Source organism: Mchenga conophoros, linkage group LG3 (genome assembly GCF_057382185.1).
Source record: "Mchenga conophoros isolate Kocher_MC1m ecotype Shallow Benthic linkage group LG3, M_conophoros_male_GT1.1, whole genome shotgun sequence".
Lineage (NCBI taxonomy): Eukaryota > Metazoa > Chordata > Actinopteri > Cichliformes > Cichlidae > Mchenga > Mchenga conophoros.
The window spans coordinates 72,247,811-72,262,401 of record NC_140528.1 but is presented as its reverse complement, the minus strand read 5'-3'; the positions used below and the strand labels follow the sequence as shown (position 1 = coordinate 72,262,401).

Here is a 14,591-nt window from a genome sequence, read left to right as displayed (position 1 = left end):
AGAAAAATAAACTATGTTAATGTGTGTTAATGTGATCTCTGGTCTCCCACTCAAAGACAGAGGTCTCCAAGTGTCCAGCATTCAGACGGCCACCTGAGGACACTCATGTGAGAGAAAATCTGCTCACACAGATAAGTAGAGCCAAATACTGTCAATAAGGCCTTTGCAATGTTCTGAAGACAGTTAAACTTGTCAGGTAGTGATGTCCAGCAGGTGACAATACAAGCTCCATGAACACGCACATCTATGGATTCCAGCTACTTCGATGCTATATGTATGATTTCTATACATTTTACGTCAGATAAAAACTTTGGTTGTAAGCTTCAGATAATTATTTAATAAAAGCTGGACATTTTAAATGAGAATAAGAAAGTATTTATTTGTGCCCTCCTTTTCCCTGTTAATGCCCTACCTGCCCCCCCTGGCAAAACTTTGCTAGATCCGCCCCTGCACAGTTACCAGCTGTCAGCTACTTAGAAAAGGATCCTGGTGTTATTTGTCTCTCAGAAACAGTTCATAACTTCCCTTCAACTCATTCATGTCACCTAAAAAGTAAACCTGTTTCTCCATCACCTGTTCAGCTCTGATGATTCAGTAAGGACATCTTCATGTTTCCCTCTCACCAGATAACCAAACCGATATCATGACCAGCAGCTTTACAGCTGTGGCTCCAGCAAACATCAGCTGATAGTAGAAAGTAATATTAAATAAATTCTAACAACAGCTGATCAAGTTTAAACATGCTGCTGTTGTTTAGCGCGACATCCGGTGGTTTCCTCTTTCTGGTGCAAAGTGAGCGATAAACAAACAAGAGAGAAAAGCAGATCAGCTGATCATTGATCAGTTTCATGATTGAAGTAGCAACAGGAGAGAGAGGGGAGAGAATGAGAGAAGAAGAGGCAGCTGTGCAGCAAAGACACAGAATAACTCCAGCCTTGTGTCCTTTTTTCATTCTAGCTGAAGTCCGGGACAAACTGTTCCTTTTCACCTCAACACGAAACGCGTAATATTTTCTCTCAATACGGGGCGATTCCGTCTTTTTACGGGACGGTTGGCAACTCTACTAACTAACCTTATGAATTAAATAAAGTTCACTATCAGTAAGTAACATCATAGCACCCAGCAGTATAGAAACTCCGTCATGCTAGCTAGTACGCAGTACGAGTTATTGTAGCTGACTGTAAAAAGTCAGCACAACAAAAATAAACTCCACCTAAACTTGGTTTATATCTGACCCAGACAGACTGCAGGTCATAACTTCTTACCTGAAGCTCAGTTCACCTGACACTCGGACTGGCGGCTGCCTCGGGTCTCTCCTCCTGCCTCCCCTTTCTCTCATCCACCTGCTGGCCTCCACCACTTGCTAATTTTACTGAATCTGAGGAAGCTCCGCCATAGCCGCCACCAAACAACTGAGTTATTTTTACACACCGACCAGAATCTGGCCAATCCACCACCTTTCAGTGTTTTACCGTTACAAAGGGGAAAAAAAGTCACCGGGCCACCGAGCAAATGCCCGGTATGCCCGATGGCCAGTCCAGCTATGGTCGAGCCATCAGTTAACCCTTCGGTTGCCGACCCCTGCAGTAGAAGAATGACAGCTAACTGTGTTGGTCTTTATGTCTTCATTGTCTGTACACATACTTATGATATTGTTTAAGGCATACAGCCTGTGAGGGATTTATATCACTGTAAAATACCAAAAAGGTATTCTTCATTTTTTTAAGTGCATTGCGTTCATTTTTCATTCAAACGCGTTGTTTTTTGGACATCGTAGATGGTTTAGTGCATCTTTATTATGGGATTGTTTTGTTTAAGTCACATATCATCAAAGTTGGGTCAGAAGTGTTTAGCATCCTTTTTGTTATGATGGATGGCATTTACAGTCTTTTCAGTAAATTCATTTGGCTGTGTCCATTGTGGGAATAAATCTAATAATTACTCCAGCAGGCAAACTTTTAAAAGATTGGAAACAAATCCAGTCAAAGGTAAAGAAGTGTAAAGTGTTTTGTAGCGCTTTAATCTCTCATCCACTCAGCAGTAAATTTAAACAGTCAAATGGTCTAATTTTCCTTTAGCTACTTTCTATGCTTTAGAGCAACCACCTGTGCTGCGTTACCGGTCCTCATGGTGTCTTTTGAGGCAAGAAAGGCCTGGCAGTGGATCTTAGTGGAAGTAAGAGGACTTACTTTAAAGCAAGGGCAAGTATCACACAAGCAATCAATCTTGATGAAAACATCACTGGTAATAAGTGGTGATAAAAGTAAGCTGCATGCTTCTGAGGCAAGGATATATATGCTGCGAGATAGGTGATGGCAGCATGAAAAAGCTCCCCATGGACGAGTGAGCAGGAGGCACAATATATACTTAAAGATTCACTTAATTAAATGACCTGTACATACAGCGCAGCAATGTAGGACACAACCTCCAAAGCATATTGTCTTGTGAATACATTAAGAGGTTTTTAAGGATTTGGTGTTGCATTTTTTGGGGTTAATTTAAGCTTGAGCCTTGCTTCTTTCAACCATCTCTAGACCTTTGAAGTTGCACGTGCTTTCCCCCCCTTTTTTTTTTTTTAATCAAGGCTGCACAACAAGCGTGCTCATTCAGCGTGTTTCTGGCTTTAATTAGCCTGCAAAATGAATAATCATTCCAGCAACAGTATTGTCCATAATTAAACCAAGGACATCAGTTCTTATTCATAATGCATGTTTCTTGTTGTGGTTGATTGTGAATTCAGTGGAGTTTATAGTCCCCATTAATTTCACTGAGGATTTATTTTTTTGTTGTTTGTGGGTGGAAGCTGGGGGAGGTGGGTCTGCATGTTTGGGCACAACTGCTGTTTCTTCTATTTGTTTTGATTTTAACTCCTCGACTAACTGAACAGCAGGGCTTTTTGGAAGAATTTAGTGGTGTGCACTATTGTAAAAAGAACTGGGACACTGGGAAATATAAAGTGCTGAATTGTACCTCTCGCAAACCAATCTCATATCACGAGAGATTCCTCTGTTATATTGAAACCATTTGCTGAGCAAGGACAAGTCTGAATTTGCACTGAGTCTGATGAAATATCATACATCATCAGCTGTAAAGCTACAGGAAAATGTTAATGTAGTCCGAGCACATGAAATAATACTTTTCTATATTTGAATAAAAAGGAAGGAAAAAAAATCACTTAGCTCATTTGGATCTTATTGGCTGGTGTTGCAGACCATAAATCATCCCAGCTGGCTACTTCCTTTTCATCACAATAGCGGTGGCAGAGTAAAAGCCTCACTGTCAGAGAAATAATGGAGGAAGTAAGTAAAACGTTAATCAACTATTGGGGCCATTTTGTTCCCCTTCAAGTAATCACATCACGTCTTTTGGCTGAGCCGCAGTTTATGGAGAAAATTGGATGTGAGTTCAAAAGTTTGTTTTGGCATCTCACTGTTGATGTGAATTACACTGTAAACATTGTCTGGGGTAAAATCCATTAATCCATTGATGCACTTTTCTGAGTGACTGGTAGCGTCAGTGTCAGCAGCTGGAATAAGGATGACTCACTCTGAAGTTAGTCATAAAGACCATCTCTTCTCCGGGTATCCTTTTTTCTTGGCGTGAAAGCTCTAATCTTTGGAGCTGAAGTATGATAAACCTCCTTTTCCCTCCCTTGTCCCATCTTATAATCTTTAAAATGATTGGAGAAGAAAGGGCAAAGTTCCTTTCCTTCCACTGCTGTAGCAACGCCTTCCCAGAGACAGACTATTATTGAAGCACTTCCACATGACAAATGATTGCAATTAAAAACATAGACTGCTCTTTCCCCCAGATTCCAATAAATGGTGATGGTGTGTCATTATGGCCGGCGTGAGAGTCCGCTCTCGCTCATAAAGAACCTTGCCATCCGGTTCCCAGACCACCAGTCAGTGCAGTCACTCACACTCAGGTCAGAACAGGAAAGGACAGCTTTTTATGGTCCTGGCCATACTCAGCATGAAAAATTAGTTCCTACATGTCTTCGGTATCCGCTTGTTTAAACTAATTAAAACTACTATTATTGCATTAGGCAACATAGAAGCTGTAGCAAATTGTACTAATGGTGGAAAGCATTGGATAATGTGTTCCTGGTGCCAGTAAAGAGCCACTGTAATTGGAGATATTTTGCCTTCTGTCTTGTAATAGCTAACCTGCTGTAAAGGGAATAGTCAAGGCTTCTGTTCACACGGATCCGTTCCCGGTCTCCTTGGTTTGGCTCGTTTGGATGTTCTTTTCATTACTGGCAGCATGACGCAGAATTTTTAATATGTCTCTGGATAAATAAATTCATATCTCAGCAAAAAGAGTTTGCACTGTTCCATGTGGTCTAAGAAATTTGCTCGACTGACCTTGCCCTCCAACTCCTTACAGCGATTACACTGCCATTTTTCCTGCCTGCCATAAGAAACTGTTTTATTAAATAACAGAAATGACATATCGCTTTGGCTGACTCTGGTCTCAGAGCTTATTTGTATTTGTGACCACCAAAATGGAAACAAATGGCAGGTCTGTATCCACCTCCCTCTTTGCTCCTCTCATTTATCTGCTATAGCATGAGGCCTGCGTTTCAATTACTTATCTCTCACTGACTTGCATCTGCAGATCTTACACATGGAAAAAAAATGTGTTGTAATCAGCAGATGTCCACTGCTGGCAGCTCTGGTGTTCAGAGTGCTTCAGGTAGAGGCAAAATCTGTCTGCTGGCGGATCTGGAGATGATGGATTCATTGGTGCTTTTGCTCTGCTTTCAACCTCTTTGCTATTAAGTTTTATTACTTGGCATATTTCCAAAGTTCAGTATGTATTTCCCCAAACAGCTGTGTTCCGAGTTGAATATACATGGTGTCACTTTCATCTGAGTAGATACCACATTTGAATGCCCTCCAGCACGCACTGAAATTGACTTCACAATTACTGGTGTGTTCCATTCTTTAGTGTCGTTTGGTCTTGTCGTGAGCCTTTACCACCATGTCAGTGATATTTAAGTACAGGAGCTCAGAGATTCCCAGATTATACAGAAGGAAACGTTGCAACAGTCCGAAAAGCTAAGACTTTCTGACTCCCTCTACTCCCACATCATCGCTAATGCGGAACTTTATTTTGAGTGGCAACACCTATCATTTAGGAGAAGACTGCAGGGAGTCCTGCACGCCTCAAGCGACAGGGCTACGATGTCCCAGTTGGTATGGGACACAGTGAATGCAGTCACCATAAACTAGCCATTATGCTATGTTCCATTTGTTAACTTCTGAGTTGCCCCCCCAAATTGAATTTCTGGCTTGGAGAGCTGGACATGTCCTGCAATCTTCGACTTTACAATCCAAGATGATGGCAGTGCATGCAAAGAGTAGTAAATCATTCAATCTGTGCTATTACTTTATGTATTTATAACTTGGTAAATAAGCAATTCATGGAGGATCAGGCACTATCCATGAATGGGTTGCAACTAGACATTGAATTCAATTCAATTTTATTTATAAAGCGCCTAATCACAACAACAGTCGCCTCAAGGTGCTTTATATTGTAAGGTAGACGCTACAATAATACATACAGAGAAAACCCCAGCAATCATATGACCCCCTATGAGCAAGCACTTTGGCGACAGTGGGAAGGAAAAACTCCCTTTTAACAGGAAGAAACCTCCGACAGAACCAGGCTCAGGGAGGGGCGGCCATCTGCTGTGACCGGGCTGAATTACTAGTGATGGATGACTCGACCTTGTTAGAAGCAAAAGAAATCCAGTTTTTCCTTGTGCTTCCAATGTTACTACTGTAGCAGGGACAACTGTCTTGATGCAGTGACATCACCCCCATCTAAGTTGATGCCAGACTTACCTAGTCTGGCATCAACCCAGTAACCTTCTGCTTACCTTCTGCTTCACTGGGCGGCTGCGGGTCAAGAGGTAGAGCAGGTTGTGTATCAATTGGAAGGTTGGTGGTTTAACCCCTGCATCTTCTAGTCTGCTTGTTGTGTCTTTGGACAATGTATTGCAACTCAAGTTGCCCCCAGTTCATCCACTGGAGTGTGATTGTGCGCATGAATGTTAGGGAAAGTGCCAAAAAGCACAGAATAAATTGCTGTATGACTGTGTGAATGGGTGAATGATGCTTGTAGTACAAAGTGCTCTAAGTGTTCAGCTAAAGCACAAAAGCACTGTATAATCTGGCTGCGCTCGACGTGTTAACATACTGTAATGCAAGCATTACACTAATGCATGCTCATTATGTTTAGCATCTGCGCCAGAGGTATCATCTGTTAACAGATGTTTTAGTGTTGACAGAAGCATATCTTGAGCAATAAATCAACATAGCCACACAACACGCAATTCAGTATTCTGCTGGGAGACAGCTTGTGACATCAGAGTTGATGTAACTTCAGGTCAGTTTCACATCACATTGGCCTTTTTTTAGGACTCGTGCCAATCATGCAAGCGCAGGCTGCCAGACACTGCTCATCTGCTGCCCTCGTCCCTTGTCTCTGGGTATAATTTCAGTTAATTGCTAGCTGCCAAGTATCTGCCACGTTTGTCCCCCAAAAACAGCATGCAGCCTTGGGACTTAAACACTGGTAGCGTTACAGCCAAATAACACTGAGCTTAAAAGAAGCATCCTAGCCCCTGGCTCCGGCTGAGTAGATTAGATTTATATGACCGAAAAGGCTTTGCCTCTGAATTTCATCAATTGTCTGTATGACCTTCTGTAAATGTTCCATATACAGACTATTACTAATACCAAGGTGACCTTTAGAAAGATGAGAGAATTTAAATCGAGGTATTGACAAACCAGCATGGCAATTACCAGTCACTAGCATCGACTTAAATACCATCCAATCAAACAATCCTTTTTTACAGCCTCTTGTCATTTTGCCTCTGTTTGGTTCATTCAATGATATGAAGCATGTTTAAGGAAAAGCAAATAGCTGTGCTGCATCTAAGATCCAGTCAAATTAAGCTGGCACTGACCCTGCAGATGCCATGAAATTGCTGTGTGTTTTGTTGTAATGTAAAACTTGGCTGATAAGAGGTGGCGCTGCTCGGACTCTACTCCAACTTTGATCTGTCTCGAGGCCACCAGGAGACAGATTAAGGTGTTAAGAGATTAACACCTGGGGAACCACTGACTTTAAAACCTGGCTTGAGGACAGTAAACACTTCAAAATATCCAATACCATCCATCTCTTAATAAATGATGTCTGGCATGTTGTCATTTGTTGTCTTTGTAAAGAGCTTATTATTTATTTTTTTTATAAACCCCAGAAAACCTATAAAGCAGAAGTTGTTGAAAAGGCAGTATATTTTTGTTGACGGACTATCCAATATCGTTGGAATCACTGGCACTTCAGTGAACCAATGCCTCACTAACTCTCTAGCTTAGTAAAACAATCCCATTTTGTGCAGAGCGATTAATTACTTCTTTTAAACCAGTTTGATTCTCGACCAGATACACATCAGGATGCGGATAGAAGCGACAGCAGCACTGGTGTCCTCCGCCACATACAATCACTCATACAGGTGACTTGGAGGATCCCAGAAAATCACTGCTGACCATATTGTGCCTAAAAAAAATGATCGAATCAAATCATGCTGGAAGCCAACAAACTTAAAATTCACTCATTTTATTTTCTCTTGGATATGAACTATTTAATATCTGAGTCAGTAGTGTGTTTGACAACCATTGCAGTCATCCATACCTTGCTGTTATGTTAGCATATTTTGACCCTAAAAGGCCAACAGAGGAAACAGCACAGCCTTGTGATTAACTTGATACCCTCAGTTTCTTGTGTTGCATTGCCAGGATTCAGAACCTGCTATATTAGGAGTTAGCATGGGTTAAGATAAGATCAGATTTGAGTTTGGTTGTCATCTGGAGCTTATCGATGGCCAGTCTCAGTGGTTACTTTGGTGAATGTGAGGAAGTCAGATTTATTCAGGCAGGTTTTGATAGTAAGTGACGCTTTGAAAAGAGCTATTTACATCACTTATTTACTGTCTCTGTCATGATCTTTGTTATTTCATTGCTCCAGAAAAGCTGCAATAACTCATAAGAGTTTATTTCTTCTCTCTATCTCTTTATTTATTGCTGTTAAAGTGAAGTGTTCTGCACTAAAGCCAATCTGATAAGAAGGGTTTTTTTGTTTTTTGTTTTTTACATCTGTTTATTATAGATTTAGCATGATGACATGAGTCTGTTATGGAAACTGATACTAAAAACACCACATAATGATTGATTTTTGATCCAGCCGTACATGTGGTGTATTTGTGGTATCTTTTGTAGCTACTTTAAATGACGTTTTCGTCCTTCTATATTAATTTATTTTAACCTCTGAGACCCCGTGTCTCAAACCGGTTACATCTCGTGCATCCCAAAAAAGAGCTCAGGTCTCATGAGGTTAAGGATGTGCTGCACATGCATCTAAAGTCACGTTTCCACTACAGAAAACTTTCCCTAGGGATTAAAAAAAAAAACCTCTGGGGGAGCTCTGTACTTTTCTGCCACAGTGTGTAAAATATGTTTCCAACAATGATTTTATAGCCCAAAACCAAATGGTGGAGTTGAGGGGGAGTTATTACTTTCTTTTAAAATTTAAGGACTGTGGTTACTCATCACACCATTGGTCTCATTTCCCAGCACTGACTTTGAAATGAGTGAAAATCACCATCTTTCAAAATCAGAATCAACAGCTCTCTCTGTCCCTACGTTTATATGGCATCAGCAATCTAGAACAGTGTCTTGTATAGCGTGGCTCAAAAATAGGGCAGAAAAACAATCCTTTTCATGAATATAAATTTAAGGATGTGTAAACATTGATGTATTAAAGAATTTGAGATTTTGTCATCATCAGCTTTTGTCATGTAGCTTTCCCCCTTTTTCTGTTTACATGCTTAATGTTAGCCTAAGCTAGCAGCAGAATGGGTATAATGCTGAATAGGAACATTTTAGGTTGCTAACATGGCAAACTAATTGCCCAAATTCAAGGGCTGCATCTTTGAATTTGGCTGCAGGTAAAAACATGATACTTAAAAGATAAGTATGTTATAAGTATGTGCGCATGTTAGCTAACTGACACTAGCATTTAGCTTTAGCGCATCTGTGTGAGTAACCAAAACCTGCTGTTGTTTACATTTTAAACATGAAGCTCCGTTATTTAGGTTTTATTCAATGTCCAGACCTTGGTTTTCACTTTCCGTGCCTAAATGCAGTATTTTTGTTCTAAGTTGGCCATCATCTGTAACCAAAACTCTCCAGTCCAGTCACGGTCATCTTCAGACCACCTACTGAAGCAGTACAAGTGCACATCAGCATTTCTAATGCCTGTAAAACCCTATCTAACTGTTGGTGCTAGAAGATAAGTTGTGCTCCCTTGGAGTCATGGCCTACTTTTGTGAGCTCTGCCTTCTTGGCGCCACTGTGCTAAAGCAGCTGGAGCTAAAGTATATAAGACCTAATCTTAGATACACACACACACACACACACACACACACACACACAAAATAGAAGGTCTTTAAAAATGACACATGTTGCTGGTTCACAGTGTTTGACTGTCACCGTATAAAAAGCAGCTTGTAACAAATAAGTAAATGACGGCTGGAGAGGAAGCAAAATCCAGGCTTTGATGTAGCCTATCAGTGGCTGAAATTAAAAACGATCTTGGACAATTTCACACAGATTAAATGCAGACTTCCCCCACTAAAGACCAATTTAATCATTTTAATTTGAACCCCACACGGAGTCAGGTCTTTTGCACTTACTGTATTAAATTCATCTGTCCTATGTGTTCCCCGAGGCCATCATTTGGCTGTATGCAGCTTCAGACTGTACGTACCCCCTCTTACCACAACAAAGAAGCAGAAAGCTCAACAGCACTGACCCAAGAGTTATTGATAGTAAGCAGTTGTGTCTGTGTGTCAAGTATTTATTAGTCCCTCTCTTTCGGTTTATAGACCCGATTGATTTAGTAAAGTTTTATCCTCCAGCTTGACCTTATAACTCTGGAATGAATGAGTCCTGATATAATAAACATTAAGGGACTGTAGCAGCGGGGCCGTGATTGATCAGTCCAAACTGGGAGGAAGGGAAATATCCTGACATTCGTTCTTCAGGATATAAGTGTTTTTGCAGGGCATTGACAAAGAAGATACTGTGTGGTAGACCATTTTAGTTTAGTCTGCAAAGCGTGTTACACTATGGTCTGTGGTAATTACATTTTGCTGAGACATCAGTCTCATTCTCTTGTATTGCTGCAGGCCAAAATAGTGAAGGCAGCTTTGCTGTTCAGGGGTGGCTGTGAATTACGTTGTTGGCGAGCTGTACAGTCAGCCAGAGCCTACTATTATAGCTGCTGTCACTCAAGAAGCTGCTAAGGTCATTTTTTTTTCTTTCGAGGAAGGCAAAAGTATGGCATGACGGTATGAGTTGGCACGTATTAACTAAACCAGTGAAGTAAATGTTTAGACTTGCATGATATACTTAATTCTTCAGGACAACAACAGCGGTTTTATTGCCTTTAATGAACTGGACACAAGCGGTGCAATACCGGCAAAGGTGCGACCTTTGACCTTTATCAAAGGGGCAGGAGGACACAGCTTGAGCTGTTCTTCACAGAATCACACACAGTCGAGCGTCGAATCCTTTTTGTCAATAAAATAAAAGGGCAACTTTTAATCAGACAGCCGTGACTGTTTGCTCTTTTCTTGCCTGATTAAGCACTCTGTCACTCAAGCTCTACTCCGTTCCACTTTAGAGATCAGCTTTTATTGCCTTCTTGCTAAGTCATCCTGTCGCTTCAGTACAGTCGAGATTCGTTGTAATGTTCGCGCTGCCTCCTAAACTCGGTTCAGCTGCTAAAGAATCTACTAAAGGCCCTTCTCCATGATGTCCTTGAGCTCCAAGGTAGAAAAAGGTGCCTCTCTGGAGCACAGTAATGCCTCCAGATGAAGCCAGCTTGCTGTCAAGACCAATATATCTTGATAACAAAAGCAACATCTGTCTAGTTCAACCTCAGTGAGGGGGCACTCAGACGTCTCCTCTCCACTCAGGTAGGAGGGTGTGTGTGTCACCGAGGTAACGAGAACAGATGAGAGCTTCATCCTCTAAATCTCAAAGTTATTGTGTTATCAGAGGAGGCAATATGAAGCGGCCTTCAACAGAAAGAGATTCTTCACAGCAAACAAGTTTGTTGTGCACAATAATGTTGGTCATTATGTGGCCAGACCTAAGAGCTTTTAACCATCTACACTCTGCGGTTTGCCTGTGGTCCATTAACACAGTGTGCACTGTTTATGCTTTATACACTGTGAGGCTGAAAAGGCAGAGGCACATTAAATATTGACTCTGCCGGGGCTTCTTTCCAGCTCTGTGGAATAAGTATTTGGCAAAATTAGGAGTAAAAATTCACGCTTAAGGCTAAGCTTGGTTGAGCTTCTTCCTCCTCCAATTCAGCCACTTTTGCTTATACATGAATTCATACAAATAAAGCAAGTATGATACAGCCTTGGCTGCAACATCTGATCCAAACAGTAGATGATCCAAAAGAATAATATTAGCATTAATTATCATTAATTCAACAACCTTTTCAAGGATCATTTCTCTCTTTCCTCTACTTCCAGTTTGCTTCTACACTTCATGACGGTGTAGGCTGCAGATTTATGACACTATTTCCATGCCCTCTGTACAATGATGTAATTGTTACTACTACATCCCTTTATAGCCCAGGTTTATAGAGACCTCTTGCAACTCTCATCAGCCATCTTAACTAGTTAGTTATAAACATGCCATGAGCTACATCTCTATTACTGTTTTCTCCTGCGAGAGCTGCCTTGTGCTTGGTGCACAATTGACAAATGGTTCACAGCACTCGTCTTAACACCCACAGCTGCCGTCAAACCTTGAACTAAATTTTTCACAATAGCCTGGAGAGGGAGGGCAAATGGAGTTTTTTTTGGCAACACTGTGGACTTATTACTTAATGGCTTTCATATTCACGCGTTGGTTTTGCATACAACAGAAGATTTTTTGGGGTGTGTAGCGGGGTCATCAATTCCTACCTTGAATGCACCACTTTGTTAAATTAAAGAGGAGGCAACACATTTGTCAAGAAACCAGCTTGATTATGTGCGAGAAGAGATGACACCCGATGAGATATTAACTTACATCGTGACCCGAGGTCATGAGCCTCCATATCACATTCAGAGCCCGTCTTTTACACTGATGGAGAACAATGTGCTTGGAGATTGATTAATAATGTAACCAGCGAACTAGTCCTATCTCACACTTCTGCAGTCCTGAACCTGTAGTTCATAGCTTCACCAACCTGCATCAAAACTGCACAAAAAAATTACACCAAAATGGCATTGAAAGCAACTTTCACAGACACCTAAACACTGTTAAGATCTGTTCTCTTGGAAAGTGAAAAGCCATCTTCTCAGGTCATTACAAAGATGCTACTTTAAGTATAAATCTGGTTAAAAAGGTTAAAAAGACGCCATTCCTCTTCACCACCTCTCCAAACCCCAAAATTGGCAGCTTCAAGGCGATGGACTAAACACTGTTGACACAAGTAGGAATTACAGGTTTTGACAGATCTTTTAGGCCTTTCTCTAATCAACATAAAATTGCTCAGTGGGTAAATTTAAAGGGCCTGAACACTCTTTGCAATAAACCTCAGCCTAAAGGACAACTCTTTCTGTTTTACTTTTCAACTAAATCTAGATATAAGGGCACATCTGTTTAAAAGCCAAGGACTAGCTCAGTAGACAAAGCACAGAATCCAAAGACAGTTTGTAGATGGTCTTGGGAGTAGCTTTGTACTGTTTCAGCTAAACAGAAGAAGAAGTTCCTCGTTGGTCTTGTTTTTATCTGTTAGGAGCACTGTCCGTGAAGTAAATTCAGAGATAACTTCAGCAGTGCTAGTAAATAAAAATGTCTGTTGATCTGCCAGTTGGTTCAGTCTAAGAAGTTTCTCGGCTGGATTAAGAGAAGTGTAGTGTAGCTCAGGAGTGTCAAACATTAGGCCTAGGGACCAAATCGGCCTGGTAAAGACTGGTAAAGGTTTGCATAAAAGCTGGACTTTTAACTGCATTTTCATAAATTTTACAGCTTTTCTTACTGATAAAGACCTCCTCCATGGTCATTCATAATGCACCAAAGTAATTAAGTAATAGATAAACAGATAAATGCAAGAAAATGTCCTGTTTTCTACTGTCTACTGTAGAAATTTAAAGTTTTTACAACATATCCACAGCAAAAACAAAAAAAAAAAGCTAAAGCAAAGCAAACGTCTGACATATTTTTTGTCATACTTTCCTTATATTAAGAGCTCTTGGTATAAAAGTGCAGTTAAAGTCGTCACAGTAACAGGAAGGAGAGTGTCTCTGGGCCTTCTAATCTGAAAATTACGTGGGTTGTGGGTGGCACATGATGTAAAATAAGTTTTTCGTCCTTGGTGCAAATGGTTCAACCTGTTGTTGGGGATGAGTTTCCCATTTGAAGGGAGATATTGCCATGACAACTTCTCCTCAGAATGAGCAGAACAATGTTGAAAAATTCCTTTTCCTTTTCATCCATCTTTCTTTTTTTTGACCTATACTGAGGATTTTGAATAGCTAAAAACTACTCATCAGTGTGCTATGCATTGTGTTAAAAGCTAATTAGTAACAGCCAAAATGACACAAGCCGAGCTCCTTTTGAGGCTGCTTGCTGCAGAGCAAAAACACTGTGTTGTTGTCCTGAAGACAGCTAGCTTCATGTCCAAACTTAGACCCTCACGTCTTGCATGTCCAGCGTCCTACAGTGTTCTGAGGCTCTTGGTTGCCTGGGTAACCCACAAGACCTAATGCTGTATTTCCCAGGTTACCCTCAGATTGTCCACAAGCGCGGGGTGAGAGCTCGACTCATGAGGCTCTTTCCATGCTCCACAGCCAAAAAGCCATCCTCCACTAATCAAAGCAAGTGGCTCTTCCAAGGCTTTCTCTCCCTCTCTCTCCCTTCACTCTGTCTCTCTGATGATTTTGTTGCTGTTGTCTAAGATGTTCTTTTGTTTCTGTGTCTTTTCTCAGCCAGTACAGGCTTTAGTCACACATGATTGACGGAGCTGCATTTTAGCTGCAACGTGAAATCTTTTCTTTCTTTTCTGAAGGGAATAAAAATGTTTTTCTGCTGTTCACAGTCAAAACTGTCATCTTTCACTGAAACAAAACACTCGCATATTGCAGATTAGTTTCGGCGTAATTACACGGTGACGTGAAAAAGAATATGTGATGCTAAACAGGTCAGGTGAACAGAAATTTGTTAATTACACCGCTGTAATGCTACAGTTTCTGGACTAATATGATGATGAGAATGAGATCAAATAGCCATTTTTATTTCCTTTATATCAGCTGACATCCCCCAACGGATGCGGAGCTTTTGTTCCATAGCAACAGGTTAATTATGGTCCGTTTAAAGATTTGGCCTTTTGACTGTGGGCCGTAATAAGCCTCTTCGAGCTAATGAGGCACTTAGTGTGTCACACTTCAGGTATATGAGAGACCCTGCACAAGACAAGTCAAACGCTGTGCTGTGAGGACAGTGCAGTCG

The 14,591-nt window shown here is 41.0% G+C and overlaps 1 protein-coding gene across 7 annotated transcripts in view; it reads left to right on the top strand.

Annotated features, from left to right (window-relative positions):
• Positions 1 to 14,591, top strand: part of kcnip4a (potassium voltage-gated channel interacting protein 4a) — a 153,675-nt gene that overhangs the window by 125,964 nt on the left and 13,120 nt on the right. Inside the window, exon 2 of one of the 7 annotated variants that reach the window (XM_085267086.1) lies at positions 13,865 to 13,960. The exons of the other annotated variants lie outside the window; for them this stretch is intronic. Coding sequence (XP_085123212.1) covers positions 13,865 to 13,960 — 96 coding nt within the window. The remainder of the gene's footprint in view (positions 1 to 13,864; positions 13,961 to 14,591) is intronic. 7 annotated transcript variants of the gene reach the window in all.